The 23486-nt window shown below is 41.1% G+C and overlaps 1 protein-coding gene across 32 annotated transcripts in view; it reads right to left on the bottom strand.

Moving 5' to 3' along the window:
• Positions 1-19972, bottom strand: part of LCORL (ligand dependent nuclear receptor corepressor like) — a 179537-nt gene extending 159565 nt beyond the window's left edge. For 13 of the 32 annotated variants that reach the window (XM_086406334.1, XM_086406331.1, XM_086406333.1 and 10 more), the window contains exon 1: positions 19812-19972. Coding sequence is in view for 13 of the 32 variants with exons in the window: in XM_086406331.1 (XP_086262457.1) it covers positions 19812-19968 (157 nt within the window). In the remaining 19 variants the exon portion in view is untranslated. Of the gene's footprint in view, positions 1-12864; positions 12931-18767; positions 19133-19811 lie in introns of those variants that run through there. The other 19 variants (XM_086406337.1, XM_086406335.1, XM_086406361.1 and 16 more) reach the window with 7 other exon arrangements.
• Between the last annotated feature and the right edge of the window lie 3514 nt (positions 19973-23486).

The following is a 23486-nucleotide window of genomic DNA, read 5'->3' as shown; positions in this document are numbered from 1 at the left end:
CCTGCATTGCTGGTGGATTCTTTACCAGGGGAGCTACCAGGGAAGCCCGGATGGAAGGTGGAAAAGTGGCATTCCTGTGAACTTCACCACTTAAAAGCTAACTAACAAAAATGTCAACTAACACCCAATTAAACATCAGAATAAGGACTAAATCCTTGGGGAGAAAAACATTCACAATCCAGCTTCAAGTCAATTTTTATACTCTTATGGTTTCTGCCAAACTGGAACTTTGGGGCATGCTATAATTTTCAAAAAAACACAATATAGGACTTCCCTGGTGGTCCAGTGGCCAAGACTCTGTGGTCCCAATGTAGGGGGACCAGGTTCGATCCCTGGTCAGGGAGCTGGATCCCACATGCTGCAACTAAGAGTTTCCATGCTGCAACTAAAGATCCCACATACTGTAACTAAGAGCTGGCACAACCAAATAAGTAAATATTTTAAAAACAAAACAAAATATATCAAAATTCTACAGAAGCAAACCTTTTGCTTTTGTCTCTGGACCAAAAGGAAGGCATCATTGGGTTGAAAATAGAGCAAATATTTCATCAGATTGTTGTTTGTAGGGTAGAAGGTTAAACTAAAAAGAATCAGAACAGAAGAGGGGAAACTAAGGCTTTGTGCAGTAGTCCAGGCAAACAAAAGCAAGGATGACTTAGACTGGAATGGAAAAAGAAGGAAAAGAATGGACTTAAGATATATTTGGAAGCATAATAAATAATAACTGGGTACAGGAGTGGAGATGCAGAGTAAGTGAAAGATGACTTTCTGACTTGTGAAACTAGGTACAATCAGAAAAAAACCCAAAGGAACAGCTTTGGTATTTGGTAGAGGGAGAAGGCAATGGTGACCCATTCCAGTACTCTTGCCTGGAAAATCCCATGGACGGAGGAGCCTGGTGGGCTGCAGTCCATGGGGTCGCTAAGAGTCAGACATGACTGAGCGACTTCACTTTCATGCATTGGAGAAGGAAACGGCAACCCACTTCAGTGTTCTTGCCTGGAGAATCCCAGGGACGGGGGAGCCTGGTGGGCTGCCATCTAAATGGACACGACTGATGAGACTTAGCAGCAGCAGCAGAGGGAGATCAAAAGTTCAGTTTTAGACTAGTCTTATTTATGATACCTGAAAGACATACAAGTGGAGAAAGAAATCAAATATTGAAACAGGCGAGTAACTGGGAAGAGAGAAAGTGAGGGTCACAAGAAAATGTTTAGGATTTTGTTTAAAGAAGTAATCATTATATATTTCAGCTATGGAAGTCTAAAACCTACAGTGAACCATGTTACATTTACTCTACTATATTTGACACAATTGGTGAAAACTGACTTGAGGTAGTCTTTCCAAATTACTTGTATTTATTATAAAGATACGTGCCTAACAAAAAATAAAATAAAACATAAAATTAGTAAGTCTATCTAGGTTAAGTCTATTCCTTATTTTTCTGACACATAATAAGGGATAAAGTTGCAGGGTGGGGGGTTGGGGAACGACAAAACACCACACCCAATAATAATCAAGGTCCAAAGCCACCCCTGGACCTACAAATGTTAAGAACACAAGAATGCAGAGGTGCCACATCATTCCTGCAGCAAAAGTTCTGAGCTAAGAAAGATCAGAATTTATACTCTACTATATTCCGTTGTATGACTGGTTTCTTTAGAGTTCTTGTTGTACATACTTTTGCAACAACTGGCTTAAGGCAAACTAGCACATCCTAATGGTTGATCCTAGAAACTGATACACCTATATACTGACTCTACTATCACAAATATGAAAACTGCTCTATGTTCCATCTGGATAATGTTCTCACGATCCAATTAAACCTCTTAAATACAAGCCTGGAAATGATTCCTTAATCTTCCTCCTTTTTCTATATGCCCACAGCTCATCTATGATGAAAATCTACTGATTTTAATGCTTCATATCTTTTGAATTCTTCTTCCTCCTCTGTTTCTACCACTACTCTTATTTCAGACCCTCATAATTTCTTGGTTGGGCTATCCTGACATTTCCCTGATTGATCTGCCTGTCCTATTCTTCTACTGGCAGCTGTGCTGTGCTGAATCGCTCAGTTGTGTCCAACTCTTTGCGACCCCATGGACTGTAGCCCATCAAGCTCCTCTGTCCATGGGATTCTCCAGGCAAGAATACTAGAGTGGGTTGCCATGCCCTCCTCCAGGGGATCTTCCCAACCCAGGGATCGAACCCAGGTGTCCCTCATGGCAGGCAGATTCGTTATCATCTGAGCCATCAAAACCACAAATTAAACTACATCACTCCCATGCTTTAAAATCTTGCAATGGTTTTCTACTACCTATGAGTTACTGAACTTCTTTATCTGTAAAGTGTGGATGATAAAAATAGTTCCTACTTATGTTGTGAAAATCAAATGAACTGTAGTATAATTAAGCATTTAATGCCTAATGAACAGTAAAATAATATAATTTAAAATAACAATAATTACTGTCATATACTGCTTTGGTTTTTCTCCATGATTTAGCTTCTAGTTCCCTTCTCAAGTCCCACAATCATTCCTGGACACATACAAAGAAATTTAATCACTCTTCTCTATACCACAAAGGGACAAGAATGTCTAAACCCAGAGTATTTCTCCCTACTTCTGAATTCAAAGTTTTGAAATAAAGAACACAGTTCTAGTATTAATGTTTTAAATGCATCAGGAAGCAGGAAGGATTAGATTTGCTAATTTTAAAACCAGGTTTTACCAGAAGAGTAATATAGACTTAAAAGTAAATTCTACCTTCATTATTTTCTAGATGAAAAGTCTTAGACAAGTTTCAAACACTAAAAGTGATTTATTCAAGAGAATGTAGTATTTAGATGAATAGCATTGTTTTTAAGTATTTATTTTTATTTGTAACAATTAAATGTTTGACTTATGGTAAAAACTGTTACTTTTCCAACTATTTGAGAGTAAATGTCCCACATGATAACCCATCACTCTTGAATTCTTTAATAACTATTTCCTAGGAAGGCATTCTCGTACAAATATAGCCATTTGTTATAAAATCAGGAAATTAACAATGAAGCATCATGCTCATTGCTACTGAGGTGTCACTGCTCCTAGGCCCCTTCTTAGAGAACAATTTAGGGCATAAGTACATACTTCTATATTCTATATCTATATAGAATAAAAACCATGAATTCACACCAACATCTCTTTTCCAATTCAATAATATGGAAAGCATTCTAGTATTTTCCAACTTCCGTAACAGTAACTCTGTTCTCAGACACTGATATGCCTGGCTCTCATTATCCTTAATGTTACTTACTGGACCAGTCTCCCATTGTGGCTGCTTCTCCATCCCCACATGGATGCTCTCTTCACCCCTTTTTGCCACAACACCCGCACGCCTTCTCCATGAGTAAAACCTCTCCACCTTGCTCAGGCTGCTATTCCTCATGCCTGGCACTCCTAAAAGAATATCCTCATCTTGCTTAGCTACTAACATCCCTTACACAACTGACCCTCCACTAGGATGTCTTCCTCTCCCCACCCTCAGGCTCTGATCTTGCACTGGGATGCCTGCAAACACGGACTCCCATCTCACCCAACTTGAGGCATGATACACCCATACTAGGCTACCCTCCTACACAGATGCCTGTCTGCTGCCCCCACTGGCCCCCATCACCTCCAAGTAGATGCCCTCCTCATCCTCTTACCCTGTACCAGGCTACTCTCCTTTACAAATACCAATTTGACCCTGCTTAGCTCCAAAACCTTACACTGGTGTGCCCTCCTAAGCAGATTGCTCCTCATGCCTCCAGTTCCATTATCGCACATGGGGACCCTTCTTATCCCTGCCAGGTTCTGACATCCCACCTTTCAAGAGGACATGCCACTGCCCCTGCCCCAGACATACCTTTGTTTGGTTCCACCTGATGATTTCAGTACTAAAATGTTCAGAAAAGGAAGAAGAAAGGAACAAGGAAGAATAACTGATGACATTTTAGAAACAAAAAGTGACACCAGTAAATAAACTGCATACTACTAAGTCGATTCAGTTGTGTCCGATTCTGTGCGACCCCATGGACTGCAGCCTACCAGGCTTCTCTGTCCATGGGATTCTCCAGGCAAGAACATTGGAGTGGGTTGCCATTTCCTTCTCCAATGCATGAAAGTGGAAAGTGAAAGTGAAGTCGCTCAGTTGTGTCCGACTCTTATCGACCCCATGGACTGCAGCCTACCAGGCTCCTTGGTCTATGGGATTTTTCGGGCAACAGTACTGGAGTGGGGTGCCATTGCTTTCTCCCAAATAAACTGCAATAAGCACCCCTAATTCAAGCTAAATAAAAGGATAATCTATTTGTCAAAGTATCCACATTTTCTTAAAGAAACAATGGTCTATTCCTTTACATTAATTCTTTCTAAATTTGAAAAGTCAATGGAAAATTGATAAATAAGACAGTATCATCTTTTTCTAGCCAAACATGCATTCTATTTAAATATCTTACATAGAAGCTTGTAGCAAAAGCTAGTTCATTAAAAAAAATAAAACTCTACCAACTTTATTTTGAGAGTTTTAAAAAATTGAGAATTTCAAACACTAGAATTAAGTATTTAAAAAAAATGCTTTGAATATATAAGTTTCATGTATTTTCAGTATAATGACAATTGTACTGTTTTCAGTACACTTATGCCCAGATATAACTCTGCAAAACCAGCCTCAATAGTTACTGGAGTAATACCCTTTCCTTGCTCCCTGCTTCTATGAGGAAGGATGCGTCATCTGCACAATCTCAGACTCTTTACTCCTAGGGAAATATAGTGACTATTCTTATTCTCATTGGTGATTTTGTAAAGAATAACTGAGTAGACCCTTGGATGTAGCTATTGAGAGAACATACATGCAAAGAGCTCATATTCTATCTGCATCCCTGGTATGCCTAGGACTCAGTAGATAAATAGGCATATTTATGTGTTTGCTGCTCAGTTGTGTCTGACTCTGCAAATCTGTGGGCTGTCCATGGAATTCTCCAGGCAAGAATACTGCAGTGGGTTGCCACTCCCTTCTCCAGGGGATCTTCCTGACCCAGGAATCAAACCAGGGTTGCCTGCACTGCAGGCAGATTCTTAGCCGTCTGAGTTACAAGGAAAGCCCTATGCCAGAACCCAAATTTTCCTACTAAGTTATCTCTCTTATCTGCCTTCTATCATTAATAAAAGTGATATTCTGCTTCCATCTTTCTCCTTGTTTTAATTTTCAAGTTGTTAAGAACCCAGGCAAAAAAAGGGTGCTATTTGAGAGTATTTCAGCAATCCAGTATCTTCATTAATTTATTGAAATGGAAATTGCTCATTTTCCCAGCTTTGACTCAAATGGGCTGCTTCAATTTGAGCTTCTTAAAACTATTACAAACAAAAAACCCTCAAACCTGAACCAACAGATGTCCAAAGTGAAAATAAGTTGATTTATATGATCATGCTTATTACCCATTCAAAAAAAAAAAAACCTCAAACGCTCATAATTTCCTTATAGACACCATAATTTATACTTTCAATCCTATTTCCTACTTCTATCCTGTATTCCAATGACACTAGAATGCTGAATATTTTCAGAATATATACTATTTAGATTTCTATATCTTTGCTTATACTATCCCTCAACCTGTTCCTTCCACCCGACTTTCCAGCTGGATCATTTAACTTAAGGATCAGTAAACTATAGCCAGTATGTAAAATCTGCCTACTTTTCTAGATAATTTTGTTTTTGGACCACACTATGCTCATTTATTTACACACTGCTTTTGCACTAGAATAGATATCCATGTCTAAGGTAAGAGAAACCCCAGTAAGACAGTAGGTGCTGAGAGAGCATCAGAGGGCAGAGAGACTGAAACCACAATCACAGAAAACTAACCAATCTAATCACATGGACCACAGCCTTGTCTAACTCAATGAAACTAAGCCATGCCTGTGGGGCCACCCAAGACGGATGGGTCATGGTGGAGAGGTCTGACAGAATGTGGTCCACTGGAGAAGGGAATGGCAAACCACTTCAGTATTCTTGCCTTGAGAACCCCATGAACAGTATGAAAAGGCAAAAATATAGGACACTGAAAGACGAACTCCCCAAGTCGGTAGGTGCCCAATATGCTACTGGAGATCAGTAGAGAAATAAGAATGAAAAGACGGAGCTAAAGCAAAAACAACACCCAGTCGTGGATGTGCCTGGTGATAAAAAAAGGTCCAATGCTGTAAAGCACAATACTGCATAAGAACCTGGAATGTTAGTCCATGAATCAAGGCAAATTGGAAGTGGTCAACCAGGAGATGGCAGGAGTGAACATCAACATTTCAGAAATCAGCAAAGTAAAATGGACTGGAATGGGTGAATTTAACTCAGATGACCACTATATCTACTACTGTGGGCAAGAATCCCTTAGAAGAAAAGGAGTAGCCATCGTAATCAACGAAAGAGTCTGAAATGCAGTACTTGCATGCAATCTCAAAAACGAAAAGAATGATCTCTGTCCGTTTACAAAGCAAACCATTCAATATCACTGTAATCCAAGTCTATGCCCCAACCAGTAACGCTGAAGAAGCTGAAGTTGAACAGTTCTATAAAGACTTACAAGACGTTTTAGAACTAACATCCAAAACAGATGTCCTTTTCATTATAGCGGACTGGAATGCAAAGTAGGAAGTCAAGAAACACATGGAGTAACAGGCAAATTTGACCTTTGGAGTACAGAGTGAAGCCAGGCAAAGGCTAATACAGTTTTGCCAAGAGATCGCGCTGGTCATAGCAAACACCCGCTTCCAACAACACAAGAGAAGATTCTACACATGGACATCACCAGATGGCCAACTCCGAAATTAGATTGACTATATTCTTTGCAGCCAAAGATGGAGAAGCTCTATACAGTCAGCAAAAACAAGACCAGGAGCTGACTGTGGCTCAGATCATGAACTCCTTATTGCCAAATTCAGACTTAAATTGAAGAAAGCAGGGAAAATCACTAGACCATTCAGGTATGACCTAAATCAAATACCTTAGGATTATACAGTGGAAGTGAGCAATAGATTTAAGGGACTAGATCTGATAGAGTGCTTGATGAAACATGGACGGCGGTTCGTGACATTGTACAGAAGATAGGGATCAAGACCATCCCCAAGAAAAAGATATGCAAAAATGCAAAATGTTTGCCTGAGGAGGCCTCACAAATAGCTGTGAAAAGAAGAGAAACAAAAAGCAAAGGAGAAAAGGAAAGCTATACCCATTTGAATGTAGAGTTCCAAAGAATAGCAAGGAGAGATAAGAAAGCCTTCCTCAGTGATCAGTGCGAAGAAACAGAGGAAAACAACAGAATGGGAAGACTAGAGATCTCTTCAAGAAAATTAGAGATAACAAGGGAACATTTCATGCAAAGATGGGCTCAATAAAGGACAGAAATGGTAAGGACCTAACAGAAGCAGAAGATATTAAGAAGGGGTGGCAAGAATACACAGAAGAACTGTACAAAAAGGATCTTCACAACCCAGATAATCATGATGGTGTGATCACTCACCTACAGCCAGACATCCTGGAGTCCAAAGTCAAGTGGGCCTCAGGAAGCTTCACCACGAACAAAGCTAGTGGAGGTGATGGAATTCCAGTTGAGCTATTTCAAATCCTGAACGATGATGCTGTGAAAGTGCTGCACTCGATATGCCAGCAAATTTGGAAAACTCAGCAGTGGCCACAGGACTGGAAAAGGTCAGTTTTCATTCCAATCCCAAAGAAAGACAATGCCAAACAGTGCTGAAACTACTGCACAATAGCACTGATCTCACACGCTAGTAAAGTAATGCTCAAAATTCTCCAAGCCAGGCTTCAGCAATACATCAACCATGAATTTCCAGATGTTCAAGCTGGTTTTAGAAAAGGCAGAGGAACCAGAGATCAAATTGCCAACATATGCTGGATCATCGAAAAAGCCAGAGAGTTCCAGAAAAACATCTATTTCTGCTTTATTGACTATGACAAAGCCTTTGACTGTGTGTATCACAATAAACTGTGGAAAATCCTGAAACAGATGGGAATACCAGACCACCTGACCTGCCTCTTGAGAAATCTGTATGCAGGTCAGGAAGCAACAGTTAGAACTGGACATGGAACAACAGACTGGTTCCAAATAGGAAAAGGAGTACGTCAAGGCTGTATACTGTCACCCTGCTTATTTAACTTAGATGCAGAGTACATTATGAGAAATGCTGGGCTGGAAGAAGCACAAGCTGGAATCAAGATTGGTGGGAGAAATATCAATAACCTCAGATATGCAAATGACACCACCCTTATGGCAGAAAGTGAAGAACTAAAGAGCCTCTTGATCAAAGTGAAAGCGGAGAGTGAAAAAGTTGGCTTAAAGCTCAGCATTGAGAAAACTAAGATCATGGCATACAGTCCCATCACTTCATGGCAAATAGATAGGGAAACAGTGTCAGACATTTTATTTTTTTGGGCTCCAAAATCACTGCAGATGGTGACTGCAGCCATGAAATTAAAAGACTCTTGCTCCTTGGAAGGAAAGTTATGACCAACCTGGACAGCATATTAAAAAGCAGAGACATTACTCTGTCAACAAAGGTCTGTCTAGTCAAGGTTATGGTTTTTCCAGTAGTCATGTACGGATGTGAGAGTTGGACTATAAGCTTTTGAACTGTGGTGTTGGAGAAGACTCTTGAGAGTCCCTTGGACTGCAAGGAGATACAACCAGTTTATCCTAAAGATCAGTCCTGAGTGTTCATTTGAAGGACTGATGTTGAAGCTGAAACTCCAATACTTTGGCCACCTTATATGAACAGCTGACTCATTTGAAATGACCCTGATGCTGGGAAAGATTGAAAGCAGGAGGAGAAGGGGACACAGAGGAAGAGATGTTTGGATGTCATCACCGACTCAATGGACATGAGTATGAGTAAACTCCAGGAGTTGGTGGACAGGGAGGCCTGGAGTGCTGCAGTCCATGGGGTTGCAAAGAGTCAGACTGTACTGAGCGACTGAACTGAACGGAACTTTGCACTAGAACAGAAGAGTTGAGTAGTTGCAATAAAGACCATATGGCTCACCAGGACTAAATGTTTACATCTAGCCCTTTACAAAAAAAGTCTGTAACCCTTACTTTCAGTCAATCCTTTTAACTATAGTCATTTCAGATTCTTCAAATCAAATTAATTGCTCTGTCTTTCCATTATATTATGCCAACTCTAATACTTTACATCCCTCATAACTGTGAATCTTTAAAAGCAAATGTAGTAATTAGTCTTTTTACCCAACTCACAATTCCCACCTCTCCCAATACTTTAGGGGGAAGTATTCTTGAAGGAGCTTTTGCCCTTTTTTCTACACCTTATTCATCCTACCAAAGCAAAGAAAAATGACTAGTATTGGCAGCATCCTGATAGTTGTTCCTAGCAGAATGGATTAATGTTTTAAAGGTCATTTTTCATGCATGTCCAAGCCTACCACTCATCCTGCCTAGATGGTCCAATGTATCAATAACAAACCATAGGTAACAGGTAGTAAAGCTTCCTTGTTTATTAGAAGAGGCCTGCAGCTCCAGCTGCTTTGTCTTTGATAGGTTGGCAAGTTCAATTCAGAGTGATACTGTCTTTATTTTGGCCTCAGTTACAAGCCAGGTTCTTTAATACAACCTTACTGTCTAAAAAGCTAACATTTTGATTCTTTATTTTTCAGTCTATTTCCAATTCAGAACCTAGTTTAGAAAGAATCATAGAATTACACTCCAATTAACTGACACACAGTAGGACTCAAGATATTCGATGACTGACAACAGTAAACTAACTGGGAAAAAAATCTTTCTTTTAAAATGCATAACACACTAATACTACATATATTAAGTTGATGAACTTACTTAGGAAAATATATTTCGAAGGAAAAACAAGAGTTCACATTCAATGATTCAAACCAAGTCTATTTATTTAATTATTTCTCCATATTTTGTAGCTATCAAGTCTCAGCTTAAATTAACATATAAAGCAATCATGGATATTATCAATTCAGAAAAGTATTCTCCAACTTATTTTCTATCTATGAAACAAACATCCCTTAAGCCCAGTTCAGATCAGTAGCTCAGTCGTGTCTGACTTTTTGCAACCCCATGGAATGCAACACGCCATGCTTCCCTGTCCATCAGCAACTCCCTTCCAATTATTGCTCCATTCATTATGTTCTCCCTCAAAATGTACCTTCTCAAATGTTTTCTCCTCTTACATTAATCTTATATACATTCTAACCTATTACAATACAGCTTCCATTCCCACCATTCTGCTTAAATTTATCCAGTCAAGGTCACCAAGTACTTCCATGCTGCCAAAAACAATGTACACTTCCCTGTTTAATGGTATTTGACATCTCATCAACATATAACAATCTCTCCTTATTGTAACACTCTTCTCTCCTCTTAGATTTGGTAATGCCATCTCTCCTGGTTTTTGTACTCAGCCAACAGTTTTACTTTACAGTGTAAAAGTCCAGTGGTCTTACTTTGAGACTCCTCTTCCACCATCCAAAGAGTGTTAAGATTCTTTAAGATGTGGTACCAAGTACTCTACTCCCCTCTAGTAATACTATCTCTTGCCCTTAGGTGGTCTCATTCATTTCCACAGATTTACATGTCATCTTTATGCTGATAATTCCTTAATTTATATGTTAGTCCAGAAACCACTACTACATAAGTATTACAGCAGTAATAGTAATTACTTTTCATAAAAACCAAAAATAGAGAACCTTTAAGGACAGATACTATCCTAGTTTCACAGATTTCTATCTGTGAAAAGTAAAATGACTTGTGCCTAAGGTTATAACTTGTTCAGTCACTTAGTTGCATCCAACTCTTTGCGACGCCATGACTGCAGTACGCCAGGCTTCCCTGTCCTTCACTATCTCCCGGACTTTGCTCAAACTCATGTCCATTTAGCTGATGATGCAACAACCATCTCATCCTCTGTCGCCCTCTTCTTCTCCTGCCCTCAATCGTCCCCAGTGAACTGGCTCTTCCCATCGGGTGGCCAAAATATTGGAGCTTTAGCTACAGTTCAGTTCAGTTCAGTTCAGTCGCTCAGTCATGGTCAACTCTTTGCAACCCCATGAACCGCAGCACACCAGACTTCCCTGTCCATCACCAACTCCCAGAGTTTACCCAAACATGTCCATTGAGTCAGTGATGCCATCCAATCATCTCATCCTCTATTGTCCTTTTCTCCTCCTGCCCTCAATCTTTCCCAGCATCAGGGCCTTTTCAAATGAGTCAGCTCTTCGCAACAGGTGGCCAAAGTATTGGAGTTTCAGCTTCAACATCAGTCCTTTGAATGAACACTCAGGACTGATCTCCTTTAGGATGGACTGGTTGGATCTCCTTGCAGTCCAAGGGACTCTCAAGAGTCTTCTCCAACACCACAGTTCAAAAGCATCAATTATTCAGTGCTCAGCTTTCTTTATAGTCCAACTCTCACATCTATTCATGACCACTGGAAAAACCATAGCCTTGACTGGACGGACCTTTGCTAACAAAGTAATGTCTCTGCTTTTTACAATGCTGTCCAGGTTGGTCACAACTTTCCTTCCAAGGAGCAAGTATCTTTTAATCTCATGGCTACAGTCACCATCTGCAGTGATTTTGGAGCCCCCAAAAATAAAGTCAGTCACTGTTTCCCCATTTATTTCCCAAGAAGTGATGGGACCAGATGCCATGATCTTAGTTTTCTGAATGTTGAGCTTTAAGCCAACTTTTTCACTCCCCTCTTTCACTTTCATCAAGAGGCTTTTTAGTTCCTCTTCACCTTCTGCCGTAAGGGTGGTGTCATCTGCATATCTGAGGTTATTGATATTTCTCCCGGCAATCTTGATTCCAGCTTCTGCTTCTTTCAGCCCCGCATTTCTCATGATGTACTCTGCATCTAAGTTAAATAAGCAGGGTGACAAAATACAGCCTTGACGTACTCCTTTTCCTATCTGGGACCAGTGGTAGAGGCTAATAAGGAACTGTGTTTTTTCAATTCTTAATCCTTTTTACCATTTGCAGACTTAGCTCTTTGTCCCTAAACTGTTTCCTAATTTACTATTTAAATATGAAGACTACTGGACAAAGTTATTTTCCTACATACACACCTTACATACAGCCATCAGAAATGAACTAATCAGTTTGAAATTAACAGAGAAAGATTTCAAACTTGTTTTTCAATAAATGCTTTAGAAAAGACTCTAAGATACAACTGAATTTTAAAGGTGACTGAGGATGCAGGGTGGCTGTTATGATTAATAATATACTCAAGAATTTGGGGCAACGTGTACAAACCAGAAGTAAAAATCAATGTAAGTGGCTGGGCTGTCTAAAGAAGAAGTGAGCCAAACAGGAAAGAAGTCTGATGGACTATGATCAACTAACTTGTATTTGATGAAAAAAGACACATGGGAGATACCACTGCTTTTTAAACTACAAAAATCAAAGTAGTTATTCCAAATAATGATTTAATATAGGCTGTAAGCTACGGTGAAGGACAGTAAATCAGCTATGCAGCTACTGGCATAAACTAGACTCTCATCTGAACCTGCCCAAGTGTTTGACTTCATCAGAAAAAACAAAATTCAAAAGGATATTGTAAAGAAAATAGCAATAACTTAGTAATAGATTAAGGTAAAGAACAAAGAAAAACAAAGAAGCAAATATAAGCAGAATAGGACTGTTGCCAACGAGTGGGAAAACTATTAAGAAGATATAGAAAAGTAAGTTGTAAGTTGTTTTCTAGAAAACGTAAGAAGTCTCAAAACAAATTTTTATTTAGCTTTAAGAGCAAAGCAGCATTCTTCAAATACAAATATGGCATTATTTTGTTACCTTAATTAGTTTCCTAATGGCAGTAGTAGGTTGGTCTGGGCCTATTCACATTGTCTTTCCTATATTCTGTGGTGAATAAAACACACAAAAACACACACACAAAGAAGGAATATTAGCCAAAGGAAAAAGGAACTCTAAAAATTAATAACACATAATTGGAAAAACTGGAATAACCAAAAAGAAAGAAAAATTGTATATCCAAAAATTTACATGCCTTTGATGCTCCTGCCAAGACTGCATTGTGGTAGAAAAAATAAAGACCAGGATTGAAAGATAAGTCAGAGGAGCATGGAGAATACATAATAGCTACTTATGGTGACATAATAGGAACTTACCACAGTACCCACCCAAACAGGGAGAGGGGTACACACATGTAGCCAGCTAAGGGAAGTAGCATGGACAGGAAGAGACAGCAAGCCCACAGAGAAAGGAGGATATGTATGGTATGCTCACACTGACACACAGCCTGTTCCTAACATCTGCAAATACATAAAATTCATATATTGTTTGAACCCAAGGATGGCAGAACTTCCAGGTATACAATTGAAGAGTATACAGAATTTCAAATTTTACATGCAAAATTCACAGTAAGCCTATTTTACAGAGAAATTTGGATATGTGTCTTCACCACCCAACTACTCATGATCATCACAGATTCCACTTGCCTGATATATATTAGATAGTGGTATAATTCACATCTTTTTTAATGAATAAAATAAATGCTATTTGAAACAATAGTTTTAGGGTCTAAGTTTTTGGGTAGTTGACCCATTCATACCAGTTCTCATCAAATCCAGATTTCTACATAAATCTCTTCTGGGATTTACACAGCAATAGTGACAAGATGAAGCAGACGTTAGTGGAAAAACAAAGGAGTAGGAGAAAAAGAAGCACCCAGAAAGAACTTTCAAGCTGATTATGTAGAACTCTATTTCCCTGGACTATCCCATCTTTGAGGCTTCCCTGACGGCTCAGACGGTAAAGCGTCTGCCCGCAACGTGGGAGACCCGGGTTCGATTCCTGGGTCAGGAAGATCCCCTGGAGAAGGAAATAGCAATCCACTCCAGCACTCTTGCCCGAAAATCCCATGGACGGAGGAGCCTGATAGGCTACTAGAGTCCTTGGGGGTCGCAAAGAGTCGGACACGTTAAGTGTTACAGCTCTATGAAGTGCTCTGTAATCTCTTCAGAGGTTAAAAGTAGAGGAAGATAATATCTTCTGACCCTGATTATGGTTGGGAGCAGGTAGTTTGGAAGAAAGTTTACTCTGCAAACACTTGCTGAGTGCAGAGCTCAAAGACAGTGACATGGTTAACAGGAAGAGTACAGAGAGTAGGTAACAACAAAGAGTTCAATATGATCTAGTACGGTAGTAGGCTTTTTTAAATGAATTTTAACTAATTTCTTGTATTCAGTTACTACGAAGCCAAAATATCCCTTAGAATGTAGAATGGCATGAAACGTCTTTTGCTCTCCTTACATATAAAAAGCAAAGACCAAGCCAAGTGACTATACTGTGATTCTTAAACTCCATGACTATGGCTCAAGAATATCCTGGAATATAGATCTTTTAAGCCCTTACTATCTTCTTCTTTAACATGACTTAGGATCTTTTCATTGTTCATTGGCATTCCCGCCAGAAAGAATCCATTGGCAAAAACCTAAAGCTCAAAACTGCTAATAACCTGTATAATTCAATAACAATAATAGGCAGTTTAAGGCATGCTTTCTATGGCAGACATATTAACAGATATCAACACAATTAATTTTCAAACAACTTTTATTATCTTCAATTTATAGGTAAGGGACTGACGTACAGAGAGATTAAGTAACTTGTAGGTGGTAACTGGTAGGTGGTTAACAGAATTCAAACACAAGATAGTCTAGTTCCAAGATCTATATTCCCATTTGCTATATTACAGTATTCAAACAAAAGACATGGGGAATAAAAGATTTGGGGAAAGCTATCAGTTTGGTTAGTATCACTTATTCAACAGAAGTGAATAAGTGTGGTATTCAGGTAATCAAGACTTTGCTGGAGTCACTCATTATAAAACTGTGCTGTTCAATGTGGTAGCCATTTGCTGCAAGAGGCTACTAAGCATCTGAAATGTAGCCAGTCCAACTTGAGATATAATAACTGATTTCAAAGACTTAATATTTTAAAAAGAATGTAAACTAATTCAACAGTTTTATATGGGTTAATTTTAAATATTTTTAATATACTGGGCTAAATCAAACATGCCTTTTAAATGTGGCTGCTAGAAAACTATTTCTACTGGGACAATGATGCTATGTTGGAAATATGCTGGAGTTTATAGACTAATTCTAATCAAATCTTCATTGTTTTACTGTTGTAACCTTAAGGAAATCAATTACACTGATGATTAACTTCTGTATCATGAAACAGGGCTTAACAACAGTCCTGACACCTCCTGTTCACATTTTCGTATCTAAATCTATTTTCCACTAAAAAGAATCTAAGACTCCTTGGAAAAACGGCTGATGTCAGGGCTGGGACAGGTAAAATCCAAGATAAACCTGGAATATTTTGCTTGGGAAGAAAGAAGTGCTCAAAAATAATCATTGGGTAGGGAGGGATTGGGGAAACACATGGTTTGTCAAAAAACACCGGAACCAGCTTGATGAGGCTCCCACTGGCCAAACCTAGGACAACCTGGAAATCAAAATAATGACAGCAATGGATTTAACCACTGAATAAAGTTAAGAATCAATGAGTTCATTCTAATAAAAATAACAAAATAAAGGAAGAGAGGAAAGACTGCTTTATGACAGAGTATCAACTACTAGCCACAGAACAAAAAGTCATGAATGGATGTTAAAACTTGTGGGTAAGTTTTATGAGACTATGTAAATATCCTATTCTTCAAAGTATTGTCCCATCAATTACATATTAATTACAAAAGGACAAACAGTAACTTTTAGGGAGAAATACAGAGAATACCACATAAACCAAACTTTCAAAGGTACCATCACCAACGTTGGGACAAACCAACATCATGAACCTTAATATACAAGGTATTAAGAAGGACAGAAGATATTCCTGCCAAAAATGCATAACCAATATAATCATGAGGAAACAACAGACAAATTCAAATTGAGGGACATTCGACAAAATAACTGTCCTGTACTTTTCAAAAATGTCAAGGTCAAGAAATACAGGAAAGGCTGAGGAAATGTTCCAGATTTAAAGAGACTAAAGAAATATGACAACCAAATGCAATGTATGATCCTCGCTGGGGGGAAAAGCTATAAAATAAAATTGATAAAACGAACATGAATTATGAATTCAGTAATATTAAAGTATGTCAATGTTATATTACCTGGTTTTAATAACTATACTATGGTTAGGCAAGACAATGTCCTTGGTTTTAGGAAGTATAACTGAAGAATTTAGGGATAAAGAGGCATCATGTCTCCAAATCACCCTTTGAATGGTCCAGAAAAAAAAAGATATAGATAAATACAGGGCAAGAATGATAAAGCAAATACTTCAAAATGTAATACATTTGCTGAATGTGGGGAAGGATATAGAGGAGTCCCTTGTACTATTCTTCCAACTTTTCTTGTAAATTTGAGATTATATCAAAATTAAAAGTTAAAACAAAAAACTTGCATTTCCCAGATCAAATATCCTAATAGACTATACAAGTCCTGATAAAGTTTAAAAATATATTAATGCGTTTCTTTTATCCTAGACTTTGCTTTAAATTTTATGACTTATCAGATACTAATTATGTATTTCATACAATCCAGGTCTATATCTATTATCACTCAATATCATGCTGAGTGAAGTGAAGTGATGTCACTCAGTCGTGTCCAACTCTTTGGATCCCGCAGACTGTAACCTACCAGGCTCCACCGTCCATGGGATTCTCCAGGCAAGAATACTGGAGTGGGTTGCCATTTCCTTCTCCAGGGGATCTTCCCGACCCAGGGATCAAATACTACTAATTATATCCAACAAGCACTCAAATATTTGTTAGATGAACCTTCTCGAAAGTTAGCACAGTACAGGATTGCAGGAAAAAAAAATCAAATTGTAAAAAGCACCACATTGTAAATAATGATATTGTGACACAGAGCTTACAGAACAACTCCTCAATTCTAAAAAAAGAAATACTAGGATTAAATCACAGAGTAGCCATAAATCTAACATAAAGAGATGAGCTCCACAAATAGAGAAAGGTAAATGATATTTTCCATATCAAGAATTAAACATCTTAGCTAACTACAAGCAGTTGTGACAAGTAAAATGGACTTTTTGCCCATAAAATTAAAACATTAATATGTTATTTAAAAAATGAAAAAAGATTAAAGATTTAGGCTAAGAACTGAGATTTTAAAATTTCACTATTAATTCAATACTAATTTGCTGTATAGCCTTGAAACACTGCTTACAATTTTCATACCTCATTTAAAAAAAAGACTTGTAGATCATTTTCTTCCCCAAAGGCAGACAAAATATTTTATAAAATGTCAATAAGAGCACTAAATATTCAATATGGAAGTACACATATTCACACACATACACACAGGCACAGTAAAAAGAATACAGTTTCTTTGCAAACATGTTTACAAATAGCAAAACGCAACTTAAAAGTTACACAAATACATTCAATCTCAATTCATACTATGAATAGGTGCTTCACACAGAGACTACTGAAAAAATCCAATCAACCAGTGTTTACCCTGCTTAAGAGTTTTATTGTTTATAAGTAGGAGGTGGATCTTCCTAGGTCTCCTGAGTAGGACTGGGATGTGGGAAGTAATAATCAAATATAGTTAGGGCTTGGGGGGGGGGGGGATTCCTTTCAAAGATCGTACAAGTGAATATAGTGACTACATATTAAACACACACCATTAACTCAATTTTCAACGTCTTCTAATGCTACTAGAGTATCCAAGTAGGTAAGACAGAAAGATATCCTGTTTCCCTTTTCCATCAAATCCAATTAATTTTGCGTTTAACAAAAATTCGACTATTTTTCAAAAACATATTTTTGTGAGACAAAGTGATTACTTAATGCAACTAAACAAGCAAGATGAGAAAAAACAAAAAGCCAAAGTATTCTAAAATATAAAAATTGTCCAAAGACTTCGTCAAATAACTGTGTGCCTCGGCAAAACTTAACACAGTATCTCGAGCCAGTATTACAATGCTATCATCCTGCCTGACTCTAACTGAACAACTCAATAGTTTTCAAACAGGTTGTCAGTGAAAGAGATCTTTACATAAGCAATTATAAAAACAGGGTCCATTTTGTATTCGGGAGGCATTAGCAACACTTGGCTTAAAATTTTACATAAAAATAAGATGAGGTTCTTTTTCACATTTTTTAAAGCAAAATCACTTATGACTACTTGACTAAAGCTATTTCCCAGAACGTTTCCTTAGATAACAACAAAACATTTAAAGGGTAAAACTGTGACTTGCTTAAACATAAACGTCCCTAATCAGAGCAACCTTCCTTCTCCTATGGTTTCCTATACCCACCGTACTCGGCAGTGCACATTTCTGAGTTAGGTTGTACTAGTTTCTTACCACGATCTCCTTTCCACTACAGAAAAAAAGAAAGATCTTCAAGCGCTAACTAAATAAATCTGAGGGGAGTGGGGGGAGGGAAAGGGGTGCGAGGTGGCGCAAGAACAGATGGAAACAAGGTAGTTGTTTTCTTAGGGCACTAAGGTTTCTTACCCAACTCCCAAAGCCAAGGTTTAATCGCCAGTTTATCAAGCTGCTTGCCACTATCCACTCCTTAGACAATGCAACCTTCCCTTCACCTCTTCTCATACTCTCCTACCCATCAACCCCCGCCAAAACAAACACAACACACCCCATCCCACAACCCGCGTTATCCCCTCGGTGCCCACTCAACCAACCTGCTGAATAACAGCTCCACGTACACGTCTCACTCAGACAAAAAAGCCACGGCGGCAAGGCGGCGAGATCCCACCACCTCACGCCACCCCCGAGGAACCCGCAGAATGACAGTCTGGAGCCCAGAAGTTTGAAGCAAAAAGATTCCCACCCAACCAAAAGGGAAGACGAAATTGCAGAAGGGGATGCGAGGTGGGGAGAGCGATGTGCATGTCTGTGCGAGGAAGGGTCCATCACATGACAGTAAAAGAGGACCCGAGTCATCGGGGCGTCCGTGAGGAGAAGGGGGCGGGGGGGGTTGCCGTCGCCATGGCAACACCCCCTCTCAGTCCAGACTTCCAAAGACCGAGGAAGAACTTCAAATCCCAACCGTCAGCGCTCGAGCGGCTCCTTCTTAAAGGGGTACACACCGCGCCGCCACCGCCGAGCACGAGAGGGCAGAGTTGGGCGCCCCCGCCCCTCGGGCGACGCCCCCGCCGCCCCTCGCCCCCAGCGGGCCCACCCTAGGCACCAGCCCCGCGAGCGCCCGAGAGTCGCTCAGGTCCTCGTCCCCGGAGCCCGGCCGCGTCCACCCGCCCGCCCGGCCCACGGCGGCAGAAGGGGGTGTGTGTGCGCCCGGCGGGGGCGCGGACCTGCCCGCCTTCCTCCCGACGGCTCTGCCCGCTGGCTCCCCTCCGCCCGGGCGCCGACCCGCCGGCCCGCTTCCTCCCTATTGACAGGGCTGACGGTGAGCTGCGAGGGGCGCCGACGAGTTTCGGGGAGAGCGCAAGCGAGCCGTTTCCTCGGGGGCTCGGCGAGCGGGTCCGAACTAACAGTTCCAGGGGAGCCCAAGAGCTAAGGTGGAGAATGAGCGCGGACCGCGCCGGGCGAGGAACCCCCAGACAAAAGGCGAGCGCCGGAGCCGCCGCGCCGCCGCCGCTCCCATCTCGCTCCCCCATTGAACTGACCCGAAAGGAAGATTCAACTAAACCGCTCAGCCACAAACTCCTCGGGCTGCGGCACTCGTCGCCGCGCGGAGCCGGGGCTCCGGCCCGTGTCTCTCTTACCTACACAGTGCATGAGGCGGTGGCGCCAAGAGTCGAGTTCCCGCCGGAATCCTCTCCTCTCCGCCGCGCACCGAGGGCTCCGGCACTGAGCAGCGGCGGCGGCGGCGGCGGCAGCAGCGGCGGCGGCAGCGGCCATTCTCTCTCTTCCCTTGTCCATCTGCGTCCCGCGTCACGCGCCCTCATTTACATACGAGCGGCGCAGGCACGAGGCAGGGGCGCGAGCCCTCGGCGCGAGCCCCGGAGCGCGCGCCCCCCGGAGGGGGGTTGATTGACACGTGTCACACTACCTTCCCTCTGCCCTTCCCTCCCCCTCCCATCGCTCCCTCTGGGAGAGGCGGGGAGGGAGCCTGAGGAGAAGGAAGCAACCTGCCGCTTCCGCTGACCCCGCCTCCCCATCTACTCCCCTCTCTCCCCTCCCCCCGGAGTTTACTCAAGCAAGCCATACTGCTCCCGCCGCCCGCGAAAACCCTGAGCAGCAGCGAGAGGCTCGGAGCTTGGCCAGGAACCGGCGCGCTAATGGAGCAGACTAGCAATGCCTTCCTTCTGCCTTCGCACCGCGACTCCGGACGCCCGGAGACTTCACTTCCCAGGCCCCTTTGCGCTGGGATTCCTAAGCGGAGATTGCCGTTTCGGCGCGATGCATGCCGGTGCTTGGAGTCCAGTAGAGATGGGCACTTTTCGGTCTTTGCACACTTGGGATAGCTGCCGGGCCTTAGATTTCTCAGTTCTGCGCTGCTTATGGGTTTAGCGCCCAGAACAATGCCCTGCGAGTGTTGCAGGGTCTGACCCAACCGCCTTAACTTCCTTAGGATCCGTGATAGAAGGGCAGTGGAAGCCGCTAGAGTTGTGGGTCCCTTGAAGGTTCGGGCTGCTTTAAGTTTATGCTCTAAGTGCTGGAAACTTTTGGGGTCACTGTCATCTCGCCACTGTAGGGAAAGAACAAGCCGGTGATTCAGCTGCATCCGAGATCTGCCAAATGTCCAAAGACAGAGCCCACAGTGACTTCAGTTTCCAGGGCGATGACATCTCAGAAAGCGAGAATATTTGTAAAATTAGGGAAAAGAAGTGGGACTTCACCGGAAATCGTTTACGGGGCCAAGGATTAGATGTGGCTGGGTAAAAACTCTAAAAGGAGAAACTTATGCTCGGGAAAATGTAAGCTCCTGGACAGCAACCCATTGAGTCTTGTGTTCCGTGTCATCTTTCACTTGCCTAATCCTGGTACAGTGCGCGGTACGGATTTAGCACTTAAACGTTTGGAATAAATTCTGCGCTGCTCTAGAGAAAGTATTTCTTCACACACAGAGAAAGCTTTTAATTAAATATGAACTCCAATGACAGTTTTTACTTTTGCACCACAGTGATTGTGCATGTGTTTCTGTATATGTGCAAGGTGCTGAACCGAAACCAAGACCCCCAAGTTTGCTGAGAAGTACTGTGTATTCCTGGGAATTTATGCATAAGTCTGTGGAAAACACGTTTTAATTCTTATTGGAAACGCCTGTGAATTCTGAATTCGGTTCCACCCTCCCTTATTTTGTGGGTTATCCTTCCTTATCTACCTCTCTTCCCACCCTTGCCCCCAGGAGAAAGTAGTCCTGCTCATCACTTCTTCCTCAGTAGTGAAAGACGCAGTTTTAAATTTTCAAAAATTAAAAAAAAAAAAAAGTGAAATTCAAAATCTCATAATCATCTTTTTTAGAATGAACACAATTGAAGAAGCAAGTGAAATCATGAATGAAGATGTTTTGGAGTCATCAGTGGATGGTTTCAGTTATGGATTCTACTGGAACTTTAATCGCCAAAATTATCAACCTCTGTAGCTTTCCTGGTCTCTTTCACAGTACTCTACATTGGTTAGGATAGCCTAGGTTACTAAGGCTTCCCTGGTGGCTCAGCGGTAAAGAATCTGCGTGCAATGCAGGAGACCCAGGTTCAATCCCTCCTGAGTCAGGAAGATCCTGTGGAGGAGGGCATGGCAACCCACTCTAATACTCTTGCCTAGAGAATCCCAAGGGCAGAGGAGCCTGGTAAGGCTGCAGTCCTTAGGGTCTCACAGAGTCAGACAAGACTGAAGCGACTAAGCAGTAGCAGCAAGTTACTGATGCAGTAACAAAGGATCCAGAAGTTTTAGTGGCTTAAAAATAACAACAAAACAGTTATTTCCTGTTCATTTGTATGTTCATTTCTGGTAGAAGGAAGGGAGGGGTGGGAGAACTTCACTCCGTGAGATTGTCACCAAGCAACCAGTTGGCTTAAGGAGGCTCCAACCAATCTCTGGAGCTTCCCCATTTGCATGATAGGCTCAAGGAAGATGAATGTCAAACAGGCTCTTTCTAAAAGTGATCGAAGTAAATTTCACTCATATTTCATTGACAAAAGCAGATTATGTGGGCATGCTACCTTGAAGGAAGCAGGAAAGTGTAATTCTATCATTTGCCCAGAAGGAAAATTAACCAAAATTTACTAGTGAACAGTACCAATGATTACTGCAATCCATCCTTCTAATCACCAGTTTACATATCACTCTCCTTATGCTGCAAAATATATTCATTCCTATCACAAGTGAAACTCCAAAAATTCTATTCAGTACTGGCATTAATCTCAAAATCCAGCATCTCTGGGTGATGCTTGGTAGTTCCTGTATTAGAACAGGAAAAAAAAAATGTCTCTTGTTATAGAGACCTGAAATGACAAAGTATCTATCTTCTCTGCTTACACACACACACACACACACACACACACATGCACACACGTGCACTTAACATACAGTGGTGGGACAGGAACAGAATAACTGTTTAAAAAGGGGACAAATGGGTGGCATGCATGAATAGTATTAGCAAAATATTTTACCACAGCTAACATGGATTGCCTACTTCCCAGCCTCTAACAACAGTTTCCTCACCACTACTCACTGAGCTTTTAAGTCATAGAATATATTTTAGATTTTCTATCATAACTGTACTTCCTTCTGGGCACCAAATTCTATGTTAATCAGATGGGCTGGGTAATGCTCCAATAATAGAAACCCAAAATCTCAGAGGTTTAATATAAAAATTTATTTCTTACTTAAACTATATGTTCTCCAAAACTTGGTATTGGGGAGGGTAGGGGGAACTGTTCTGTGTCCACCCAGGGACCCATGTTTATGGGACGCCCCCCAATCTGAAAGTTCCTAAGTCAGCATAACAAGAGAAAAAAGATAACCAAAGCAGAGTCCAGCTCTGAAAGACTTCTGCCAGAAGTAAAATATTTCATTGGGTGAAGCAAATCGTGTGGCTATGCCTAACTTCAGAGGAGTTGATATATCAGATAGGGCATAACAAACCACCTCAAAACTTAAAAGTTTGTAACATCAACTTTGTTTAGTTCATGATTCTGTGGAATAGCAATTTTCATTAGGCTCAGCCAAACAATTCTGCTTGCCCAGCCTGGGCTCACTCAGGTGTTTGTGAAAAGCTACCTGTTAACAATGCAGCTCTGTTTCTGAGGGTGAACTGTCAGCTGGGACAACAAAGCAATCAGTTCAGGTATCCCTCATCGTCAGGAGGCTAGCCTTGGCTTGTTCTCTTGGTGGTAGTCACAGGGTTCTAAGAGCAGCAAGAGAGCAAGCCTCAATGCACAAGCACTTTTTAAGTTTCACTTTGGGTCACATTTGCTCCAGGCCTACTGGCT

Source organism: Bos grunniens, chromosome 6, assembly GCF_055505025.1.
Source record: "Bos grunniens cultivar Pamir isolate PY7600 chromosome 6, Bosgru_T2T1.0, whole genome shotgun sequence".
Taxonomy (NCBI): domain Eukaryota; kingdom Metazoa; phylum Chordata; class Mammalia; order Artiodactyla; family Bovidae; genus Bos; species Bos grunniens.
The sequence above is the reverse complement of the archived record's forward strand: the minus strand, read 5'-3'. Positions and strand labels throughout refer to the sequence as shown.